The sequence below is a fragment of the Mesoplodon densirostris genome, chromosome 2 (assembly GCF_025265405.1).
Source record: "Mesoplodon densirostris isolate mMesDen1 chromosome 2, mMesDen1 primary haplotype, whole genome shotgun sequence".
Taxonomy (NCBI): Eukaryota; Metazoa; Chordata; class Mammalia; order Artiodactyla; family Ziphiidae; genus Mesoplodon; species Mesoplodon densirostris.
Window position 1 is genome coordinate 63,947,773 of NC_082662.1, and position 26,636 is coordinate 63,974,408.

At 34.5% G+C, this 26,636-nt stretch overlaps 1 protein-coding gene across 1 annotated transcript in view; it reads right to left on the reverse strand.

Moving 5' to 3' along the window:
* The window catches only part of NEGR1 (neuronal growth regulator 1), a 920,677-nt gene that overhangs the window by 535,984 nt on the left and 358,057 nt on the right, over positions 1-26,636 (reverse strand). Inside the window, exon 2 of the mRNA XM_060084535.1 lies at positions 9,578-9,810. Coding sequence (XP_059940518.1) covers positions 9,578-9,810 — 233 coding nt within the window. The remainder of the gene's footprint in view (positions 1-9,577; positions 9,811-26,636) is intronic.

Consider the following 26,636-nt stretch of genomic DNA (forward strand, 5'->3'; position numbering starts at 1 on the left):
AGATGTTTGGGAGTCAAAAGGGATTAAGACCCAGTCCTCACCCTCAAGGAGTAAACTGAGGTTCTAATTAGAGTCCATGGATAAATTTAAGGGGTCCATGAGCATTCTGCTCACATAAAGAAGTTTGTAAAATGTAGATGGTATGTATACTTTCTATAGACCAGATCTGCAGGTTTCATCAGATTTTCAAATAGGATAATGAACACAAAATATTTAAGAACCATTGGTCTAGATTCAAATCTACTAATGTGGGTTAGCAAGCTCTGACAGCTTAGTGCAGGTGCACGATCCACCTTTCCTGTGTCTCTCTACTGCTTTTACTAGATCACTAAAGGAATGCTGAAGGAATGGGAGGGAAGTGGTATGGGGCACAGAGGTGTCTGGACATAGAGTGACTCTGATTCTGCAAACTGAACTTTGTCACCAGTCTTAATTGTGCCCATTTTCCTCTTGGCACTAAACATAATTAATTCTTATTGTTCTGCTACAAATCGTAAGATAAACAATATCATTAGCAGATTCAAATTTTCTCTTCTGCTAAATTTTATCTTTATCCTACATAAAGGTTACAAGGGGTATGTCATTCAGAATTTAGTTAATGAAAATGGCAAAATCCTAATTGTCTTGGTAGTAATTGTACACATAATTTGGAGAAGAAAACGGTAAAATTATTTCATAGATCAAATCCTATTGTAATGACTTCCTAGGAGAAGACAAATTATTTCACCAGACTTTGATTTTATTTGCAGGGTTTCTCAAAATAAGTGGACCAGCTAAAGCTTGGTAATCTTTTATTTATAGAGAGATTTTCATACTGATGGTGTACATTGCACTGGGATTTGACAGGTATTACTTACACAGTTGTTTTCTTTGGTTATTTTTTAAGAAAAAATAAAGATACTCTAAGATAGGCAACAAATGTAACTGTTCTGAAATACAACACACAAATCCAAAACAGAATTACCAAGAAAATAAAAATATGATCAGTCTGAGCCTTGAGATACTTATCAAACTATGTGCTTCAAGAACCAGAATGAATACACATCAATCATTGAAAGGACTTTTAAAGGGCAGCAAATCTTGCTTAAAGGGTTAAATATTTTAAAATACTTTCAAATTGCATTTTTAACTCTATGTTACCCAAACCAGAAATATTGATTTACTCAGTTTCAAAATGAGCAATAAATATTGTTCCTCTTCTTATACACCCCTTTCTCAGGTATCCTTTTACTTAATACTTGCCAACGTGATTCAAAACTTAAACCTTTATGAGGACAAAGGAAAGCAGAATTGCTCCTCAGCAACACTGACTACAAACTGTAAAACTTTTTGAGATTTCCTTGTCCCTCTTCTGCCACCCCTCAAAAAATGATTCAAGTCATGTGTAGAACAGATGTACTGAAGTACAACCTTCCTTGCTGGCACAATTCACTAGTAAAAAAAAAATACTTATTTAAATTTTAACACTGTTTCTCTTGTTGTTACCAATTCACAAAGTTCAGCAGTAGTTTTCACGAAATTCCTTCTATAGGAAAAATGGGTGGTTCAGATAGAATTCAAGAGTATGCAATATCTATAAATATTATTTTTTCTTGCACTCCCCCATCTCTCTCTAATTCACAAAGGGCAGCATATTGAAAGTTTATAAGAAAATATCACCAACTTATTAATCCCCTCTGGGTACAGTAAGCAGTATTTTGGATTTTGAACAGTTTTGATCTACAATACTGTTCTAAATACATCTCTTGTATTAAACAATATATATATATATAACTTCATATACTAAGTTTTGGTTAGGAATATATGATCACTACACTTAACAGAGAAAATCTTTTTCAAAGAGGAATACTATTTAATGAAATCTACCTTCTCTTTCTGCTAATGCTTTTATCTCAATTGCACAAAAGTAATGGCCAATAATCTTTTCTAAAGACTATAAAAGAAAAAAAAAGAATATTTAGAAGAGAAGAAAATGTTCATTCTGTAAGAAGTACCAATATTCAAAAGAGAAGTTCACTAAAAGTTAGTTCAATTAACTTTATTTCTTATGAACCCTAATAGCTACACCAATAACCTAATCAATGTCAATATAGGCACAAATAATAGTGAGGTAATGCTTTCCAAGAAGCTGGCCTGATATGCAGTGCCATGTAACTATAACATTCTAGTCAGACTGGAATGTCTGAAATGAAAAATGAAATAGTCCACCTGAAAAATACATTAATATTAAAGGTTTAGGCATTATTTTACTGCCTAAAAAGGCTTAACTCATATTAAGTTCAGATGAGTGGACCTGAGTTTTTCTGTGAAGGTATGTTTGAGTGAATAATTTTGCTGAAGTCTAGATCACAAATGACACCTGAAGGATTTATTTTTTCCAAATTTCAAAAATTAGGCATAATTTTTCTAAACTGTTTAGATACCAAACCATTATCTTTCTGGACATAAATACTATTACCTCATATATATTAACAGATTAAATGTTTCCACTGGATAAACTATCTGGGGAATACAATGACAGTCCTATTAACTAATGAGGGATATGCTCCAAAAAGCTTATAAATTATTTTCTTCCAAAATTACAAATGTACAAGTCTGTATATTTCAGACCAACATAAATAGAAAAATGGCAGGGAGGGTTAGGTAAGGTTCCACTCTTACTAGTACATCACTGTGGGAAGAATCTGCAAGAACGAATACAACCTTATTTATATCATTTCTCCTACTTAACTGGTCTTTGAACCAGTGATTGGTATATTCAGGTACTGATTAGTCTGCACAGACTCAGTGAATATTGCCATCCACAGGATCTTTTCCATAATGTGAATTGGGGTAAGCAAAAAATGATTTATGATAGAATAGGTAGGAATTCCCTGAAGAGGGAATGACAAAGAGTATGTACACCCCTACCCATGTAACTTTGATCTCAATGATTTGATATCACTTGTTACCTACTTGTAGAGAGTAAAGGATTAATATTTTCTTATAAGCAGATAATATATATTTAATCATCATATATAAGGTGATCTTAGAAATTTATCTCTGTTATCAAGTTAATGAAATAGACAGATGGATCCTGTACAAAAACTAAGTTCATTTTTGGTGATATTTTTTCCCCTAAAAACAATGACAAAAGTGAGCTCATAAATTCAGAGAACAGATTGGTGGCTGGGGGAGAAGAAAGGTAAAATAGGTGAAGGGGATTAAAAAGTATAGACTTCTGGGTTTCCCTGGTGGCGCAGTGGTTGAGAGTCCGCCTGCCGATGCAGGGGACGCCAGTTCGTGCCCTGGTCCGGGAAGATCCCACATACCACAGAGCGGCTGGGCCCGTGAGCCATGGCCGCTGAGCCTGCGCATCCGGAGCCTGTGCTCCGCAACGGGAGAGGCCACAACAGTGAGAGACCCGCGTACCACAAAAAAAAAAAAAAAAAAAAAAAAAAAAGTATAAACTTCCAGCTTAAAGGAAATAAGTCATGAGGATATAATGGACCACATGGTGACTGCTGGAGAAGGTCATGGAAAGGACATGACAGCAGGTTGACCCTTCGGCTGGACTCAGGCAATCTGAGGCTCCTCTCCCCCTCCCCCCGTCCTGTATGGTCTGCCCACAGTTTCCACTCTAGGAGCCGTTTCAACGATGCAGCCTTGAGAGAGCAATGTGTTGTTAGGACCACCTGAACTGAATACATGACTGAAACCTGTTAAGGCCTCTATATAAACTTTTAAGATTCTGGCAGGTCAGTTTGGAGGTCTACTCTTCTTGCGATCACTCAAGACAAGCCTAATATATAAGCTTCCTTGTTTCTTAAAGCTGCCACTTACCAATCTGAAATGGCCTGCCTCCTTCTTAGGTCTCTCCTCGCCCTCTTTGTATGGTGACACAGTTTGGGATTTCACCAGAGGAACTCCCAAGGTTGCAAATCAACAGTGATTACAGTTAATAATACTGGATTGCATATTTGAAAGTTGCCAAGAGAGTAGATCTTAAAGTTCTTCTCACAAGGAAAAAGAAAATTTGTAACTATGTATGGTGACCGATGCTAACTAGGTTATTGTGGTGATCATTTACAATATATACAAATATGGAATCATTATGTTGCATTCCTGAAACTAATATAATGTTATATGTCAATTATATGTCAATTAAAATAATAATTTTTAATGTAATATGTTTTACAACTATTGATAATTATACTATGAAGTTACAACCCTTAAAGCTAAAGGTTCTTTGGCTGGGATAATGAAACATAATTATGTTAAGGAACCATTTTTATTTTGAGTGGTTTATTATTTGTTTCCCAACTAAAAATATTAAGAATATATGCTTTGGGTCATTATCACTTCTTTGTGTTTTAAAGTAGGTCCAAAATTGGGGTTCCTATATAAAATCTTAATCTCCCCAACAGGTATAAATAGAGATTGAATAAAACAGAGTGGAAGCCAGTCTGAGGGCTTTGTCCTAAACCATTATTGCATTCAGACATTGCCTATTTTGACATCTATGGGCTCTGTTAAACTTTTCTTAGTGTTAATATTTTTCTTTGGTTTCCTTTTGTAGCTTTTTGAAAAGTTTGAAGTATTTACTGTTGCAGAACAATGACTTGAGTTTTCTAATGGATGTGGTATTTTACCATACTTTTTTGACCATTATAGCTTTTCTCCCCTTTGGGTCTTTTGAGGAAGGCGGGCCCATGTCCTGTGATGCTGCGTTATTGCCAGCCAGCTCAACTTGAAGCGGAAGAGTGGTGTCTTTCTCTGCCAGTGTGCTCCTTGTGTGGGTTTTAATATTCATAAAAAGGATGTTAACATTTGATTAAGATATGCTGGTCTTTAAAGAATATGGCTCTAAACTTGTGGCCACATAGAATAATTGCTCTCCAGATACTCATTAGTAAGTATAATTTTGAACTATCTGTACCTGAATTCCTATTCAAAGACCCACTGAGAGAAATAATATTTGTGAAGGTTTGACTCAGGAAGGATAAGCTCTAAAATTTACTCATAGATTAAGCAATAATCAAAAAGCAATCTCACTGTTATTGAATTAGCATCTTGTTAAATTTATTTTTAGATTAAATTTTTTTTTATACTTCCCTACACTTTGGGTTATGTTGAGAGTTGTTATAAAGTACAATCCTATGAATGAGTTCTGTGCATGCCATACAGTTACTGTTGAAATATTCCTTACAGTTCACAATGATATTCTGAGATGACTCACGGTCAAATTATTTCCCTAAGTAACAGGACCAGAGCATTAAGAAACAGAAGTTTTAACCTTCAGGGCCATGGAATGAATAACTGATTTTGTTTCTCTTTCTGTGTTGGATGCTAGAAATCTTAGAACTAAAATTTTTACCAAGCTCTAAAAATATATAGAAATCATGGCAACAATTTTATAATCTATTACATCTGACTGCATCCTATTCTTCTTACCTTATCTTTTGCTTCTGATTTCTCTTAACTGCCTTGGTGTACTAAATACTTTGGTATAAGCCACTTTAAATTCCCAACCAATGTAAAACAATGTTAATAATGAATGGTATTTGAATGTGTTGTCTTTCCACTTTACAAAGATTTTCTCTAAACAATGACTAAGCCAGAGGCAAGGATCTAACATGGTCATAGTTAGGGATCTTTGAGTTGAAAGGAGATGGAATTTAAAATTAGGATATTTATTAGGGAATAGTCTTGTGATAAATAGTTGGAGAAGGAAAAAGAAGAAGGTAGGATTGAACAGAGCAAGAAGTTGAGCTGTAGTGGATGCTGTTCAATAGCTTCAGCTGCTCTCAAGCCAAAATAACCCATCAGAGTTATCCTCCTCGGGCTGGAAGGGAGAGGCTTTTATACTCATGGCTTTAATCAGTCATCAGACATTGTTGCTCTAGGCAGAACTAGGCTTTGCCTCTCTACAGCTGAGGCTAACTTTGAAAGGGCTGACCACTATATGCTGTTTGCTGATGTCACTCCCAGCAGCTAGGAAAACAAACCCATCCTTGAAAAGGGAAGCATAGCACCCCGTCTACCACAAATATTTTAGGTAAGTAAAATACCCTGAGGAAATTAGAACACACTCAGCAAGTTAAACATCCTTGAGAAATTATTTTGCTCATAGGCTTATGTGCTAGTCATACCTCCTTCTATCCCGTCTAGAGAAAACCTAGAGTATGTCTCCCTGGAAGGGCACGAGTTGAATGATAAACGTTCCATATATTATGTGTGTGTGAATTTGTTTGTGTATGTATGTGTGTGTGTGTGTGTGTGTATCTTAAAACAATATACATTTATTATTTCAGTTTCTGTCCTGGCACATCTTAACTACTCATAGTCTCACGAGGCTGCAGTTGAGGTGTTGGCTGGGGCTGTTGTATGTATATTCAGTTATTATACAATATTTTGGGGTGTCTATTTTGTGCTGTATACAACTTAGACTCTAGACATGGACTTAAAGTAGAAATCGTTGTGTTATATTTTTGAATGGAAAGCATTTACATTTTATGTTTCGTTTCAAAACAGTATTGTAATAGGGATCTCCCTTCATAACAAGTATTCAAGCTGCATACATTTTTATACTCATGAGCAAGAAAGATACTCTTAGTAAATGCTACACCACATGATTTGAAACACTGGAAAATTAGGTAACTTGATTTAACAGCATTATATACAGGTGATGAAAAATTTATTTTCTTACTAAATCTATCAGCCAGTTTCCACCCCCTTGAACCAAAACTCCAGTTCACCACATTCTTCAAATTTGTGAGTACCTACATTGTTCAGTTCAGTTGGTGAAAGAAAAACATGGAGATAAATAAAGTGCACTTGCAGAATAATTACTAGAAGGTGCTACTATGTAAAAATTAGTTTGCATGGTTCTCAATACAAGTGTTATACAAGTGTTATGAAATTTCTTTTCATTTTTTAACTTAAAAAACTTTTTCCCTTTCAAATCAAAAGCAAACAGTCACAGTGGATTTTTTTTCCCTGTCATTTGTCTTTTTGCTTTTGACTAGAACAGACCTTAAGATTTTCTGATCTGAATCCTCTTCCTTCAAATGAGAAAACTAAAGTTTAGAGAGGCTTGAGAATTACCCATTTCGTGAGGGAAAATTCAGGATTGGAATCCAGGTTTTCCAACTCCTACTCCTACTTTTCTCCCCCATTATTCCATTTATTGATATTAACAGCTCTGAGAAATCAATAACATAAATAAATTTCCCATGCACAAAGTCTGTGTGGGCAAGATATCCTTTTGATTATCTCCTTTCTAAAATGACTTTTTAAAAATAGCTCCCTTGGGTACATAGTTTCAACAATTAAAGATGGGCTTTGTTTTTACCAGCCAATGTGTGTTTGACATTAGTAAGTAATAAATAGCTTTCTCTCACTTGCTAAATTTCTTTATCTTGTTGAATCAAAGCTTGACAAATTATTAGGTAACGAACATATACTTCAAAACTATCCATATACTCCTGAGTATCAGACAACCTAACAAATTTAGAGACAGAAGAAACGTGCACATCAGTTTATTTTTGTTCATTGAGAGGAAATGTAGCTTAAGTAGGGTTTGACTTTTTAAGACATTTATTTAGTTCTTGAATTGACTGACAAGCCTATTAATTTGTTCCCTGAACTTTATTAATGTAATTGGAAAAATGTCCACATGTCAATCAACTTCTAATAAGTAATTATGTTAATAAGTACTGTAAAATTATTAGATTTAATTTGACCCAACCACACACATCAAAACAGTAACACAAATTATATTTTTCTAGAGGAACAAATTATTATACTGATAAAAATTTCAATAAGTGCATTTGTAAAATGTACTTCCTAAAATGGTGCCCAAACATTTATACTGGCCAGCAAAAGAGTGCCATGTAACAGTTTTAAAACTGTGTACAGTATTAAACAACCTATGTAATATAAAGTTATGAAGAAATTCTATGGAAATTAACATTTTCATTAACAGGGCATATATATATATGCATATATATATGTCTTTGGGGTCTGGTTAAAAAATATGGGCCTAACAGGGAATAAGAGAGAATGGAAAAAAGGAAAGAGGGATATTTTTAGTGTTCAGAAGTATATTGCGTAAACATATAAGAAGCAAAATGTCTTTATCTCAAGTGACTCAAATATATTACCATCAAAGTGTACTTTTCCTCATGTAATAAAATTTTTTGTAGTGTTTGAAATAGAAACTCAAGTCAAAAGGCATTGAACGAAACAAGAGAACAGAATTAGGCTTGGATAACTGAAGAAATGTGTTTGTGTCTTGTAATCTCATGTCATTTTTTGAAGCTGGATAAACTGCCCTCTGGAACCTCTAGATAATCTTTGAATGAAGATGGACTTTGATGAAAACTTTATTATTTTCTTATATGCTTTTATATAAGGAAAATCACCAAAGTCTTCAGTGATTTGTAATTAGGAAAACCACTGAGGAAATTCACTGCCTTACTCTTCAATTTATACCTTCCTTCTTAAAGTTAATTGTTTAATAAGTTTAATCATTATCACAAAGTTAAAATGTTTACTAATAATTGAAGATTTGTTTGAATTCAATTTTACCTTTATATGAGGAAATAAAGCTCAATTAATAAAGTAGAATAACAATATTTTCTGAATGCAAACCATGTACCTAAATTCATATTTACTGTTGATTTTTGAAGGGTAAACTCAGAAATAATACAACTAACTTGAAAATTCAGTTTTACTGATAGGAATAAAACATGCATTCACTGGCACTACATTATCATATAATTTGTTATTAGTTTTACTTAGAAATGCTGCAATGTCATTTTGAGTTCCACAGTATACTATTTCTATGCAACCAACACATGGTTTATCTCTAAAGCATGAGGATATAATGCAAAAGGGCAAAAACACACGTTTTCTATTCTACTAGCATTATAATTATATTTTCCTTGAAAAGAATTTGTGTTAAGGATAAATATGCTTTTACATTTTAGTATGCAAGAAAAGTAAAATAATTGGATGATTCTGTTTATATTTGGAGATTATAAGTTAGCTAGCATGATTTATGATCTACTGAAAGTAAATCAAAGTATAAAGCATTGTGAACCATATTTTTTCAATTATTCTATATTTAAATAAAGTAATTCTAGAAGGCTGCTTCTTTTCATTGTGACTTGAATCAAAGTAAATAGAAGCTGAATTGAGACAGAGTGTTGGAAAGCTTGAGGATTACTTTTAAAGAGTTATTAATCATATTTCAAAAAGTACTAATATTTTAATGTAGCCATCATAGGCTATCAAAAATTTATTTTAATGTACCAATCATGGGTTCTCAAAGATTTATTGAAGTGGTGACTCGTAGGAAGATACAAAATGAATGATATAAAAAATAATCATAATGTGATGTTAATGGACAATTTTTGATCTCAGTAAGTGGGGATTTGTATGCCTATAAAAGCCATTATACTTAATGGAATCTAGAAACATAAATCCCTGAAGACAATGACAACATATCTTTCAACATTGTCAGCTACCTCTCAGTCATTTTGATATCTAAATATTGAACATTTCTAAGCATAGTAGACATGGAAATGCATACCTTGCACAATTAGATGCACCTGCATTGTTCTCGGTGTATGTTGAGTCTGAACAGAACATGTGTATGGGCCATCATCTGTCACATCTACATTCTGTATCTGGAGGCTGTAGTCCCTTTTATTCAATGTTGAAATTGAAACTCGAGGATCCACTGACCACTTATCACCTCCCGCAAATATAATACTTGACCGGTTCAGCCAGGCACCCTTTGAAGCTCCATCTTCCAAATAACACCTACAAATTACCAGAGACAGAACATTATTAATCAAAATGAAAATGAGAAACAATATTATCTTTGTTCTGAGTGTATTTCCATATGCTGAATTACGGCACTGCCTCAAATGCAAACATTAGCTATAAACACAGGAGACATGAACACACTGGTACATTTTTCATTCCCAAAGCAAATATGAAACAATACCTTCCTACAATTTGGTTTAGTTTTGTTTTTTAAGTGTGTGTGTGTGTGTATGTGTATTTTAATTCAAAGCCAGTCAAAATCCTTTTTTATTCTGTCTGGATGACAAGTAAATTTAAATAAGTTTAGATTAGTTCAAATAACAATTTCAACATTAAAACACATCTCTTTCTTTGAAATTATAAGAAGTAGAATATGTTCATGAGCTAGCCTGGTTTAACCTAATCCAATTCTGAATATAATGTGCCAGATACATAAAGCACAGAATGGCACCATATACATGTTTATTCTTAAAATTACCTGCATTTGCAGAGCGGTAGACCTGTACACTGAAACTATGAACTGCATTTCACTGTTAATATTGCTGTTGTAATTAAATGTAACGAGGCTAATATAATACTTTTAGTAGCAAATTCTTGCTGTCTTTTCAATAAACTGACCAATAGTTTTTCCAGAAAGCATTCATTTATCCAACAAAAACACGTATGGAACATCTACTATTCATGGATTCAAAGGATATTGCCTTTGCTCTCCAAAACTTTTTTTTTCTTTTTTTTGCGGTACGCAGGTCTCTCACTGTTGTGGCCTCTCCCGTTGCGGAGCACAGGCTCCGGAAGCGCAGGATCAGCGGCCATGGCTCACGGGCCCAGCCGCTCCGCGGCATGTGGGATCTTCCCAGACTGGGGCACGGACCCGTGTCCCCTGCATCGGCAGGCGGACTCTCAACCACTGTGGCACCAGCGAAGCCCCTCTGCAAAACTTCTAATCTAATAAGGAGGACAATCTAATTAAGCCAGCCAATTAATACTATACAGAAAGTAGAATATTTTTATGAAATCAGGCACAAGGTACATGAGAGAAAAACGAGGGTTACTTGACTTAGAAACGTTGTTGTGAGTACAGAAAAAGACTTTCTAGAATAGAAAAATGCCTGAGATAAAGAGATGAGGAGTGGAAGATGTGGTGTTCTAGACAAAGGTGCTATATGTGGATAACTCCCGGGAGAGGTGAGAGAAAACAACCAGGCATTTTAAGGAAGTACAGAGAAACATGGGATATAAGGTAGGAGGGATGAGAGACAAAATTGGAAAGGTAAACTAGAGCTAGATGATACTAGCAAGCATGATGACTACTATTAGATTTTAAGGCCAAATTTGAAGCCATTTATTCAGAGTTGTATTCTATAACAAAATTTAAAAATATAGCTTTGTATCTAATAGGAGTCAGTCACGTCAAGATTTAGAACAGAAGGCTGTGGTCATATATCAGTGATTTTGCTGAGGAATGGAATTCTAAGTTTCAACTTGAAAACGTTCTGATACAAATTAAAGACTGGTTTTCTTAAATGAGTACAAAGCACAGATACAGAATGAAAATACACATAATCGAAATAGTTTGACAACATTTCTACAGAACACCTTGGGGGACTGAACACAGTGTTTTGAGATTGCTACAAAATTGCAAGCTGAAAGCAACAGGGTAGGCTGCTGCCAACTGTATCAAACTAATCAGTGGGTAAAAAAATAAGGAACAAGGTACATTGCAGAATCTAATTTGCAGTCAGCTTCAGCATCTACAGAATACAAACTAGTAGAAGTCATAAAGGTCATTGTTAATTGAAAAGCTTTTCCTGATGTATTTAATGAAGAAAATAAAACCCACTTTAATGACATAATTAAACAATTATAGTATATTGTCATTCTTAATAACATGCAGAAAGAAGATACAGAGGACATAGTTCCCATTTCACAAGATCACATGTGTACTGGTATAGCATAGAACACTGAAGTACCACTACTAGGATTATGATAATTCTGCTGTCTGTATTTAAAATCTGGGTTCATCAAATGTTTATTGTGTGACCTCTGCATTTGTGGCCTTCGCACTTTGTCCTATCTGGTGCTCATAACAGCCTTGTGAGGTATAGATTGCTATGCTCAATTCATCATTAGAATATAAATTGAATTTTGTGGTTAAATGACTTGCCCAAGCCACACTGTTAGTGGGTGGCAAAGTTGAATTCATAATCAAGCCTTTTACTTTCACATTCAGTGTCCTTTTCACCATAATGCAGATCAAAGACTTTTTTTTTTTTTCGGTATGTGGGCCTCTCACTGTTGTGGCCTCTCCTGTTGCGGCGCACAGCCTCCAGATGCGCAGGCTCAACGGCCATGGCTCACGGGCCCAGCCACTCCGCGGCATGTGGGATCTTCCCAGACAGGGGCACGAACCCGTGTCCCCTGCATCGGCAGGCGGACTCTCAACCACTGCGCCACCAGGGAAGCCCTCAAAGACTTTTAAAATAGTTTTCAGAATTGGGAAGATGATTAGAATGTCGCAGACATTACTGCAAGTAATTTCTTATTTACTGAATGTGACCAACTGCTTAACCTGTCCTATTCTAAAGGAAGCAGAAAATTAATCATTAATGGATATTTTACCATGAAAGTCTGATTTAGAACACTCTGCCTGACATTTCCCTTTCCCTAGAGACAGCAGCAGTTTTACCTTTATTTGAGGGGCATCAGGAAGACCACAGAGAGTAACTAGTATTTAGATACTAGAGCCTTCATAGACCTGATCTGGGTTCTAACTCGTAATCTTAGCATAAGCATTATTCCTTTGTTCTGGCATGTCAGGGACCTTCACAGAAGAAGAGCTTCTAACTTCTTTACTAAGAAAAATGAAAAAAAAAAAAAAAGGGTGGGTGGCTCTTTGTATCTCCTCATCTTGGATAACTATCTTCCATAATTATTATTGGTCCCAACCCAATGCTTTTCAAGACATACATTAGGAAGACCCTTGAATGAGACTCAGGGAAAAAAAGAAAATTGGGGTATTATTTCCTTGGACTTCTGTAGAGCAATTCTCAGATTACACTACTTAAGTCGAACCTAAATAACTCAAATTACCATATATGGAATTTTACAAATTGGGAATAGCAAGGCCTAGGGATGCCTTTCTATTTTGATAAAAACATAAGATACTTATACATGCTATATGTAGTTTTAAGCTCAACTATAAGATGATTATGTAAAATATATGAAATAGGCATATACACATACGATTCCTTGAGAATAAGGACTATGTCTCCTATCTATCTACCTCCTCTTTGTTCTCCACTTCCCCCCTAGTTTGTTTTTGTTTTTGTTTTTTTCATGTACACAAAGAGATACTGCTAGATATGTGTATGCTGTATTAAGAAGAAATTCTGGAAAGAAGGAAAGTATTTAGGGTATGATAGAGGGGAGCGGGAGGGTGGAAAAAGGACAGAAGTGGTGAGAATTTCATCTTGTACTCTTTGGGCATGAAAAACTTTTTTTTTTTTAGTTGAAGAACACTAATGTGTAAACATATAATCTGTTGGAATCCTTGCCCACACAGAATTTATAATTTAGCAAATATGATAAATTATATTCATGACTAGCCAGCATAAAGAACAGGAAGTAAAAATATAGTAATTAAATTGTTGTTATAATGGATTATTATAATTGTCTGAGGGTCTCTAGCTTCTGCCCTTGACCCCGTTCTTCCCACAATAAACAGAATGAACTTTAGAGTTTAAATCAGATCATCGACAACTCTAAGCCTTCCTATTTCACTCATAAGAAAAACTCTTAATCCCTATAGTGACCAATCGTCCTATGTAATCTGGCCCTTCGATGCTTCTCTGACCTTGTCAGTTCCCACTCTTTCCCATTTACTCTGCTCTAGACTCTGGGCCTCCAGCTTTGCTTCCAACAAATCACACTTGCTCTTGCCCCAGGAAGTTGGCATTTCTTACTGCTTCTTCTGCCTGGAACTCTCCTCCCCCAGAGGTCTGCATAATGTATTACACAGTAGCAAAGTTACACAGTAGCAAAGGTGAGAGGTTCTCCTGTTTAGGATGGAGAAATTAATATGTGAGAGAGAGGTTGGTAAAGCAAAGATGATCAGATCACTGATGAGGGTAGGATGAAGCAATAGTTCTTGGGTCAAAAACTTGGATCATTTTTCATCTCTGGACTTTCAAATAGAACGTTTTAACAGCTAGTTATCTTAGGATCCCTTTGAAGTCTAGATAATGAAATAATCTGAATAAAATGTTTAATAATGACTATATCCTTTAATTGAGTATGGAACAGCTTTTTTTGAAAGGAGTTTTCCCCCCCACTTAAAAAAATCTTCTAGACTACCTACTTTATAGGGAGATGACTGAAGCAGTTCCAAAAATACACTCCTCAACATAAGGTGTGCTAACACCAAGACAAATATCATGAAAAACACTTAAATTGTCAATCATCTGGATGTTGTGTAACATAGTTCCAAACATCTGGTTGTTGGAAAATGTATAGAAAATAGCTTTAATAGTTCACTTTATTCAAGATTGTTATTTATTTAAACCCAGGCTTAAGATAGTTAATGCTTTTCTAATAAGACTGGCACTGCTGTTTCTGAAATCTTTTAAGGAGCTCCTTTATAAATGACATTTGTACATATCAGGCAGGTCCTTATTTTGAGGGTATAAAGTCCCACTTGGTGAGGTGCTAGTTGAAAAAAAATGATGTTGGAGTAATTCTAACAGACTCTGTCTGTGACACTATCTCCTGTGGTGATTAAATCTGAAAGGTGGACATCAGAGAGCTTAGTAGAAATTAGCATATTTGGCTATTTATTATTTTTTAAACTCGATTAAGAAATTAAGTCTGTGGCTGCTGAAGAATGATTTTTTCCTTTCATATCTCTAAATTCCCTGTAACATATTCCAAAAACATAAGCCTTAGCACCTTTACCATTACCCCACACAGCAGGATTTATTCCACTCGATGGAAAAAGACCAGCTTGATTAATGAAAGCCCCTATTAAAGGTACTAATTAATAAGAGAAGAAAAGTACAATTTCTCTTGGATTCAAAGCTAAACCATGTGAAAATGATCTACCTATGAAGGGGTTGGCCAGCTACCTTCACAGCTGTCTTTTCACTGTATCACAAAGTTCTAAATTTGACAGAAGAACTTTCAAAAGCACACAGAAAAAATTTAAAAAATTCAGAACATCATACAACCTCCATGCTAATTCTGCATACAAAGAGAGCTTTGATATCCTGGTTTCAAGGCCAATATGAGGTAAGAAAAGTAAAGTAGAGATTAAATAAAACAGAACAAACTCTATCTCCTCACCCACTTGCTTTTGTTTTTAAGGTGTTCTCTTCTTAATGTCTTTCATCCCAGTTATTCCTTGGGTAATATAATAGATATTGTTATGGGTATAGATATGAATATGGAAATGGATACAGAAAATTATACACATACATGTATACATGTATATATAAGTGATATTACATAACATGTAATAATTACTAGACAATAATATCTTTATATATAATATTATGGGTGAAATGTTCCCTAATATCTTTCTATTTTGGCAAGTGTAGGGAGTGCATGACTTTGTCAAGGGAAATCCATAATTTGGATTTCAAATTGTGGATTTTCAAAGAATCATCAATTTGTCTAATGAACTTCTTTAATGAAGCACTCACCCTTATAGATGGTGAAAATTATATTTTAAAATATATTTAAAGAGATTTCTAAGTGAGAAATGCACTTCTGCAGGTAACAGTTCAACACTGTTGTGTAGATAATAATATATATATACTAACATTACTATCTGCCAGATACTGTTCTAAGCACATGATATCTATTTCTCATTCAATCTTCACAACAACCCTTTGTGATAGGTACCGTTAAGTTAACATTTTGCCCATTTTACAGCAAAGGAAGTGAGGTACAGAGAGGTTATGTAACTTATGACTTGCTTATTGAAATTTGTAATGCATCATAATAACTTTATTATGACATAATTTAATTAAACCTCTAGGCATAAGTATGTAGGTAATATTAATGACATGTACATTTATTTTTAGAATGGGAAATATGCCATGTTGGGTGCATTTTACTTTTTACATGGTAGCACACACACACACACACACCAAAAAAAAAACATACCAAATAACATTGATTTCTTATTTTGTAAGAGAAAGAAATTGATTTCCTATACATTTACTCTAGTACATCTTTGTAATAATAAAGCTATATTAAAAATGTCTTGGAGGGCTTCCCTGGTGGCACAGTGGTTGCGAATCCACCTGCCGATGCAGGGGACGCAGGTTCGTGCCCCAATCAGGGAAGATACCACATGCCGCAGAGCAGCTGGGCCCATGAGCCATGGCCGCTGAGTCTGTGCATCCGGAGCCTGTGCTCCGTAATGGGAGAGGCCACAAAAAACAAAACAAAAAAACAACAAAAAGACAAACAAAAAACCAAAGTTGGACAAGAGATTGAAAGTTATGAGCTACTATGTAATTATAACAGCAAATTCTCAAACATATGTACTTTTGATATTGTAAATCAGAGAAAAGAACAATGAAAATAATAAAGCTTTTTAAAAATATTTTATAGCTTTTTCATACATTCTACACCTAATTAATAAAAGAAGTGAACTTTAATGTGATCAGGCAATGGTATTAATTCATACCTTTATGTCTTATTTTAATACAAAGTTTATAGTAAGTCTGTATTTTTTAAAACATATATATACAATATGTATATATATACATATATACATGTATGTGTATATATATGTATATAAAACCCAACATTTTAAATGCCTAAGAAATAATCAAAATTTGGTTTAGAATTAATCTCTAAATTCCAGACATTGAAATCACTCATTTTAACTGATAATCAAATCATGCTTTTCTATAATACTACAAATTGCTTTATCTTTTTCTTTTCATTGTCTCATTTAAGTCAAGCTTCCATTTTAGCCTGTCTGACCATGTTTACAAGAGGCAATGCCAAAGAATTTTTACTTTTAGGGTGTTTCAATACATTATTTGTAAATCATTCAACATATGAATTAACATTTATTAAGTAAAATAAGCATGGATAGAGTGAAAGAAAGCTTATATATTGACTAAAGAAAGTAGGAAAGTCTTTGTGCAACGTACTGACATTTTTGGCCTATTACTAAAGTCTAATTATGATTGTCTTGTCTTGATAATAATAAGAAATTCCATTTGCTGAATGCTGACTATGGGTTAAGTGGTATGGAAAATACGTTCATATATGATCTCATTTAACACTCACAAAAGCATTTTGAGAGGTAGATAGGTCTTATTATCTCTACATTAAAAATGGTGCATGTATGAATTCCGGATGGATAAATGAGGCAGAGAATGTAAAAAGGAAGAGGAGTTACATATTTGAAAAGTGAGTTTAAGACTAGCTCTGTTCAAATGGCTTTACTCAGGAATCAAACTGGAAATTTCTTTGTCATTTCTACTTTTTAAATTGAACTAAACCACTTGCTTTCTCCCACATGGACTTAAATGTGAGATATTTGGATCTGGAAGGGCTTCAAGACTTTTGTTAACTGGCAGGGCCTCTGAACTGCTGTGGGGAGAATTCTGTCTGCAGTGCTGTCTCCCTGGCAGATGCTTCCTGGAGAAGTTGGACTTTCACCTCAGGAGCTATAAAGGGAATGGACACTACATTCAGAATGCATGCAGGAGGTGTTTAAAATAACAATATCAGAGAAGGAGAATGCAGCCAGGTCCAGAGAAGTGAAGAGATAATGCTCTAGGCTCCAGGCAAGCCTCTCTATCCCATCTTCTTAGGGATGGAGCTGGATACAGACACCTCACTCTTAAAACAAGGGGAAAAAACACATGGAATTCTGTACCAAAAACAATATCAGCAATTCTACTCCCTTCCATCAAACACCTACTTCCTTCCAGTAAACATCTTTGTGTTTTAATCATTTGGAAAGTATTCTATTTGCATATAAATACAGATGATAAAATAAGAGACAGCAAATGGGTATATAGAAATGTTCTAAACTCAACTGTTTTGTCAAATTAAGTATATGCCACTTTACAGCATCAGTAAATACAGATATTTAAAAAAACAAAAATAATTATTTCCTCTTTCTCTCTCTGCTTAATGTTGACCTTTAAACTTTCTACTGGTCACCGATGGATTTTTCTTCTGGCCTTTTTTCTAATAAAAGGTATTCTGAGCACAAATTTTACTTTATGAATAAAGAATGGTGACATAACACAATTAATTAAAACTAGCCTTGTGATCATTAACTAAAGTAGCCATTAATCCATATTTACCTGTCCTCTCTTGAGAAAACTAAGCCATATTTCAATATGAGATATGCCTTAAAATACATATTAGGGAACGTATCCCAGAGGGAAAAAAAAATGTAGTTTTTTTTCTTCATCTGCTTCCTGAAAACAAATTTAAACTGATTATATTTTCTCAAAATATGCTAAAAGTTAAAAATAGTATCATATTTAAGTTTTTGATAGATCACAGGGACAAATTATTTGTCCTCGAGAAGCAGCATAATGTAATGATCAATTATAGTTAATATTGGAGTTCAAATATTACCTTTCTTGTGTACTAGCAGTGGAACCTAGGGCAAATTAATTTACCTTAGTTTTCTCACCTGTAAAATGGGATTAGTAATATTATTTATTTGATAAGATTGTAATGAGGATTTGTTTGTTAAATGTGTTCAGGATGGAGCCTGATACACGGTAAGTACGTAATTAAGGATAATTATTTTCAATCCACCTTCCTATGGTTAACTTGATGTTTAAAACAAAACAAACTACCACCATCATCAATGACCAATATCCCTTTGTGCTATAAAATATAATTTGAAGGACGGAAAAAAAAGTCATTCATAGAGCCTGGCTTGATAGAGCAAAGTGTTATTATCTACATTGCCATAGCCCAGGGCTTGTTCACAAGAAATAATTTTGCAGATAAATGAATGTCATAACTTAAAGTACTTCTCCTATTTTACCTTCCTTGAACTTCCAGAAAAGCTTTTTTTTTTTTTATTGTACTTCCTCCTCTTATAGGCAGAGCATGTTAAGAAAAAGAGTTTCAGTGTTACTGTCTTTTTTTTAAGTTATATTGACACTCAAAACTTATGTTTAGATACCAAGTCACTGGTCTACTAGCAATTGTTTTGGGCAAGTAACTGGACTCAATTAAAGTAACTCTATTAAAACCTTACTCACGTATTTGCAAAATGGAGATAGCACCACTTGTACTAATTCCTATTTTGGTATAAGATTAAATGAGACTCTGCATGGCAGATAGATTTATAAAGTTATAAGGAAAAATATACATGAAAATACTTTGTAATTATTTTAAGGTTTTATGAATCAATTTTCCTCATAACTCTAGGACATGGTTATGAATCTCTATTTGCAGATTGCATGAGCACAGTGATCTTCCCAAACTCAGTGAGATGAAGTAAAGTTGAGCAATTGTTTTCTTTTTGCTTTTATGGTCTATAAAATGATTTTCTATATAAACTATATAGAAACTAATAGGTTCTATGTAAACTATTGCATGTTTTTAAATTGTCACCTAAAATTTTTATTGTAAGCTAAGGTCTTTGCAAAAATTATAATTTCTGATTACTATAAACATGGATATTTAAAAAAAACTGTTAATCCTCACTTTTAAATGTGTTAATTCTCACTTTTAAATGCATCCAAGAAAATCTAAATAACATAGTGATTTGATATTCACTATCAGTCATTTTTTTTAAAAGACGAACAAGATCTGTTTTTTAAAAAATGCTACATTGTTGCTCTTTCTCCTCAAACTCATATTTTCATTCCACTTGCGCTATATAATTTGATAGTAATCTAAATTTTAAAAAATTAAAATCTTTTGATACCTTATCTTCTCTGGAGTAAAATTAAATACGTAAATTGAGTATAAAAATTCTTATGACTGGAAGGATCTAAGTATAAAAAATATTATGGAGGAATTTATTTTTACAATCATTAATAGTATACAATTGATTAAATCATATATATCATACATTTTGATAAATGTTGAACGTTTTTATTGCTTTACATAGATAATAATGGATGTCTTAATGAGGTGGCTTTAGACACATGCAAAAACCTTCTTGTGCAAATAAGGATGCTATTGGCTCACGTGAAATAGAGTTTAGAATCAATTCTATGGAACCTTGTTTTCTTAAATCAAACTATGATAGAAAGAATCCTGTTTTAGCAGCACCACTCAACTTTTTAACTCCATCAGAATGATATGATTACAGTAATCTATCATCAAAAACATTCCCAATATCTTTTATAACTCTATTATATCTTCATGTAGATGTTCATGTAGATGTGTTGAAAGAAAATTTGAAACTGCCTAAATTGCAATAGAATTTAGCAGACTCTAGAATTATTTGTTATATTAAATCAACACCAATATTTTATTTTATTTTTTTTAAGTTAATCTTTATTTTATATTGGAGTATAGTTGATTTACAATGTTGTGTTAGTTTCAGGTGTACAGCAAAGTGATTCAGTTACACATATATCCATTCTTTTTTAGATTCTCTTCCCATATATGATATTACAGAATATTGAGTAGAGTTCCCTGGGCTATACAGTAGGTCCTTGTTGACCATATATCACATATATAGTAGTGTGTATAGGTCAGTCCCAAACTCCTAATTCATTCCCCCCACACACACCTTCTCACTTTGGTAACCGTAAGTTTGTTTTCAAAGTCTGAGTCTGTTTCTGCTTTGTAAACATGTTCATCAGTATCATCTTCTTAGATTCCACATATAAGTGATATCATACGATATTTGTCTTTCTCTGTCTGACTTAATTCACTTAGTATGACAATCTCTAGGTCTATCCATATTGCTGTAAATGGCATTATTCCATTCTTTTTTTTTTATGGCCAAAGAGTAATATTCCATCATATATATGTACCACATCTTCTTTATCCATTCTACTGTGGATGGACATTTAGCTTGCTTCCATATCTTAGTTATTGTAAATACTGCTGCAATGAGCATTGGGGTGTATGTATCTTTTTGAATTATGGTTTTATCCAGATATATGCCCAGGAGTGGAATTGCTGGATCATATGGTAACTCTAGTTTTATTTTTTTAAGGAACCTCCATACTGTTCTTCATAGTTGCTGTACCAATTTACATTCCCATCAACAGTGTAAGAAGCTTCCCTTTCCTCCACACGCTCTCCAGCATTTATTGTTTGTAGATTTTTTGATGATGGCCTTTCTGACCTCTGGTGTGAGGTGATACCTCATTGTACTTTTGACTTCCATTTCTCTAATAATTAGTGATGTTGAGCATCTTTTCATGTGTTTGTTGGCCATCTGTATGTCTTCTTTGGAGAAATGTCTATTTAGGTTTTCTGCCCATTTTTTGTCTGGGTTGTTTTTTGATATTGAGCTGCATGAGCCATTTGTATATTTTGGAGATTAATCCATTGTCAGTTGCATCACTTGCAAATATATTCTCCCAATCTGTAGGTTGTCTTTTCATTTTGTTTATGGTTTCCTTTGCTGTGCAGAAGCTTTTAAGTTTCATTAGGTCCCATTTGTTTATTTTTGTTTTTATTTTCATTACTCTAGGAGGTGTATCCAAAAAGATATTGCTAAGATTTATGTCAAAGAGTGTTCTGCCTATGTTTTCCTCTAAGAGTTTTATATTATCCAGTCTTACATTTAGGTCTTTAATATATTTCAATTTTATTTTTTGTGTATGGTGTTAGAGAAACTTCTAATTTCATTCTTTCACACATAGCTTTCCAGTTTTCCCAGCACCACTTATTGAAGAGACTGTCTTTCCTCTATTGTATATTCTTGCCTCCTTTGTTGTAGATTAATTGACCATAAATGTGTGAGTTTATCTCTGTACTTTCTATCCTACTCCATTAATATATAAGTCTGGCTTTGTGCCAGTACCATACTGTTTTGATTACTTTAGCTTTGTAGTGGTGTCTGAAGTCAGGGAGTCTGATTCTTCTAGCTCTATTCTTCTCTCTCAAGATAAAAAAAAAATTCAGGGATCAGATCATGTAAGGCTTTATGGACCATATATAAGAATTTGCGGGCTTCCCTGGTGGCACAGTGGTTGAGAGTCCACCTGCCGATGCAGGGGACACGGGTTCGTGCCCCGGTCTGGGAAGATCCTACATGCCACAGAGCGGCTGGGCTTGTGAGCCATGGCCGCTGAGCCTGCGCGTCTGGAGACTGTGCTCTGCAGCGGAAGAGGCCACAGAAGTGAGAGGCCTGCGTACCGCAAAAGAAAAAAAAAAGAATTTGCATTTTGTTCCAAGGACAATGAGATATCTTATGGCCAAGGAGAGAGTGAATGGTTCCTAGAGCTAGGATATTTCTGGGTTAGGGGTGGCCTTACAATTAATATCCATGTGGAACCCTCCTACACTGTGGGAATGTAAGTCGGTGCATCCACTATGGAGAACAGTATGGAGGTTCCTCGTAAAACAAAAAACAGAGTTACTTAATCATCCAGCAATCCCTCTCCTGGGCATATATCTGGAGAAAACTCTAATTCGAAAAGATACATGCACTCCAATGTTCACTTCAGCATTATTTACGATTATTTACCAAGACATGGAAGCAACCTAAATGTCCATTGACAGTGGAATGGGTAGAGAAGTGGTACATGCATATATACAATGGAATATTACTCAGCCATAAAAAGAATGAAATAATGCCATTTGCAGCAACTTGGATGGGCCTAGAGAACACCAACATTTTATATACTCTCTTTGTTTCATTTCCTGTGGGTTTTACACTTTGGACTATGCTCCATTATATGATTCTGTATGTTTGAGAGATTTAGTGAAAGATGAATGCAAAAGTAAGAGGTAAGAACTGGAAGCAATTCAACCACAGACCTACACTCTCAGGCAGGTCAATTTTAGGAAATAAAACATATGAAAATTTAAGTCAAGAAATTTTTAAAAAATTATCTGTTCCTGCACAGGCCTTTGAAAGTCATCATATATCTTTAGGGCATTTATACCACATTTAGAAAATTTTTGATACCTGAAATGCAGTATTTTGTATCTTTTTCTACTGTTAAGCTATTTAACTCCTTATTTAAAGCTATCAGCATTATTCACCTCTATTTTTTCTCCTTTTCAACCTTCAGCTTCTATCTACCTAGGGGTAGGGAATATAGACAACTGAATCTATGTGATAATTATTAGAATATTAGTTTTCAGATTGCCTGTACTGTCCCAAAGACATTCTTCATGAACAACATGGGCTTGTTGAATAATTGCTTAAAAAGTCTGAATTCCTTCTATTTCAAGTGTATGTTTAAAGTGTATGTTAATGTTGCTGGAAATCTGAGCCAAGCTGCATGATAATCATCTATTCATCAGTAAATTAAAAATATTTAGCTAGTCTTTTAAAACTGCTGATAATAATATCTTAATTTTGCTAAAAGTCCAGAGCTTAATTATTCTTTTTTTGTTTTCTCAATATTAAAATACACTTGAAAATTTTTAGCTAATACCTGTGTATTTTAAATATATGTGTTGGTAGTCTTTTGGGTTTCTTTTCTTTTTCAGAAATCTAAAATATACTTTTCTTTGTGATCAATTCATTCATTATTGTTAAACCTTTGTTGCTTCAAGAGGTATGTGTGTGCTTCAAGAGTTGTGTGTGTGTGTTGTGCAAGAAGGGAGGAGAGACACATTCAGTGTAAAAATGCACAAGAAGTAAAAATGAATACTTATAATTACAAGAATAGCAAACAATGGCAAAATCTGAATATGTAACCAACATATAATTTATATTAATTTCATCTGAGCTCTTTCTTACAGAAAGTACCAGAATCTCTCTAAATATTAATGCTTCTCTTGCTAGAGGATCCATCCAGTAGTAGCATCTAGTGGACAGCTGGACCTGTCATATCTCAGTGCCTGGCTGACTCAGGAAAGCAAATGCCTCCAAAGGACATAAAATTCCACTGTGATTTAGGAAAAGCTGAAATTTCAGCCATGACTTTCTGACTGGATCTCTCCTTACTAGACTGCTGCATATTTTCCTATCTCCGTGACTGAATCATCTCCCAAGGTCAGAATTCTGTGATATTTGTCACTACTTCCTTGAGTCACTATAAAAAGCAAACCTGAAGAGTAAAAAAGAAAACCATCACTATAATGTTCTCTAAAAACAGATGAATTGAAATCTGGGAAACATACTGATATAGTTTCTCCAAGATAGTTTTACCTTGAATTCAGAACAACATGGAGTTGAATCACAATTCTTACTGACACTAACTAGCCCTAGGAATTTGGGCACTACTTAATTTTTCTAAGCCTTCACATTTGATTCTTTAAAATGAGGATAGTAATATGTAGTTGAAGAAGCTATTTTGTGAAGATTAACTGAAATGTTCCAGGTGACAAGACCTAAATACCTCACCTTAGATGTCATTTATTTGGAAAGCCCTCTGTGACATCTCTGCTCCAAGCCCCTAGACAACTTTAATGTACCTTTCTAAAGCTTGCATTTCCCCCAGCATGTTAACTACATTGCTTTATTACCCTGCACTGCAAAATTCCTTGCTTAATGGTATCACCCCTGCTAAACTGTAAAGGACCCTGGTTGACTTATTCACTATGATGACCAGTAATGAGCAAAATGTCTGTTACATAGTTGGTGCTTTAAAAAAATGTATTTTGGGGCCTCCCTGGTGGCGCAAGTGGTTGAGAGTCCGCCTGCCGATGCAGGGGATACGGGTTCGTGCCCCGGTCTGGGAGGATCCCATATGCCGCGGAGCGGCTGGGCCCGTGGGCCATGTCCGCTGAGCCTGCGAGTCCGGAGCCTGCGCGTCCGGAGCCTGTGCTCCGCAACGGGGGAGACCACAACAGTGAGAGGCCCGCATACCGCAAAAAAAAAAAAAAAAAAAAAAAAAAAAAAAAAAAATGTATTTTGAATAATATGGGGACTTGAAATAAGATACTGTACAAATGTTTTATAAAAGGGAAGAAATCGAATCCTTCTGGACACAGAAAAGGGTGGGACTAAGTCAGAGCAGGTTTAGTAGAAGAGGTAACACTGGCATTCACCCTACTCCCACTGTATTTTAGAGCTTTTGTTCCTCATTATTCTAAATTAAAACATACACATGAATCTCTGGATTTCCTCTATGGTTCCAAAATGGAATATATCATTTAGAACAAACAGGAATGCCCACCATCTACAGAGTTTGTTTTTACCTGCTGTTCATTTAACTATAAAAATTACATAGGCCAAATTCTAGGTCTGATGCACTGAAAGTAGAACAAACTCCTATTTATCTCAGAAAAAACAAATGGAAACCACTCACATCATGGTATTTTCTTTCCTAAATTTCTGGAACATGTGAAAAAAGCTCAAGGGCTGGGTTAAGTAGATAAATAGTGAGTAAGGAGGAGGCATAAAGAAAACTCAATAAATGAACAAATATTTTGTTAAACATGAGAAACTTACTTATTTGGTCTTAATTTGATTGGAGCAATATAATATTTTTAATTGTTATCCTTACACATACAAAGATAGGTTTTTAAATTTTTATTTGATGATCTACAAACATGTCCTTGGCTAAATATTATCATTGTTTATGTCATTTACTTTGGACTTCCAACTTTAGGTTCCTCCTACAGTAATTCTTTCATTTCTCAGCAAAAGATAAAATTTTCACCCACTGTCCTTAAATGTATCTGCATTTTCTTGCTGAACACACTAGCAATTGCTTTTAGTATAGCTTCTAGTTAGCATATTACATATTTGTGGAATGTAATTAAACATGATAAACATGTGGTCATAATGAATTAGAGACAGAAAAGAAGAATGGAAATTGAGTGCTTTTTAAATTAGAAATGTAAAGTGCAGTGCTCCCAGTAATTTTAAGGATTGCTATATTTTTAAAAAATATGTATTTATTTATTTGGCTGTGTCAGGTCTTAGTTGTGGTATGCGGGATCTTTCATTGTGGCAGGCGGGCTCAGTACTTTCAGTGCCCGGGCTCTCTAGTTGTGGTGCATGGGCTCTAGAGTGCATAGGGTTAGTTGCCCTGGCATGTGGGATCTTAGTTCTCTGACCAGGGATCGAACCCACGTCCCCTGCATTGGAAGGTGGATTCTTAACCACTGGACCACCAGGGAAGTCCCAGTGTTGCTACATTTGAAATTCGTTTTTTACTTGAAATATTTTCACCCTCGAAGACCCTGTTTTATTCTTGAAATGGTTTCCTATGTAAGAAACTCCTTAGCATTTACTCTACAATTCTCTACCTTAGCCATTAATCTCCCACATAAAGCTGTCAAAATCTTTTATGAAAATCGAAGTGTACAATATTCACTTTTCTTATCTTTCACAATGCATTATTTTCAAGCATCCCAGCAAGTTAGTTAAGCACAAACTGCCTTGTAAAAATCATGTTAGAAATATAGCCACACTTTCTTCAGCTTTTCTTCTGTTACTAACATTTCACAGTTGTCTTTGCAATCAATACTGAACACACAGGACTGTTGTTTCCTGGCTTGCTTGTCTACTGAGCTCCTTAGTTCATGACTCAGTTCTTATTCAAAAGGACTTCATGGATGTCATACTATGTACACACATGCATCTTTTTTCTCTCTCTCTCTCTAATCGGACTTTCTAATTATTAGCCTTTGAAAGAAGCTATCATATCTTTCTTTTTGTTTTCTCTAAAGTACTAGTTTATCATGTGTATGTTTCCGGGATTTCAAATCAACACTGCACAATT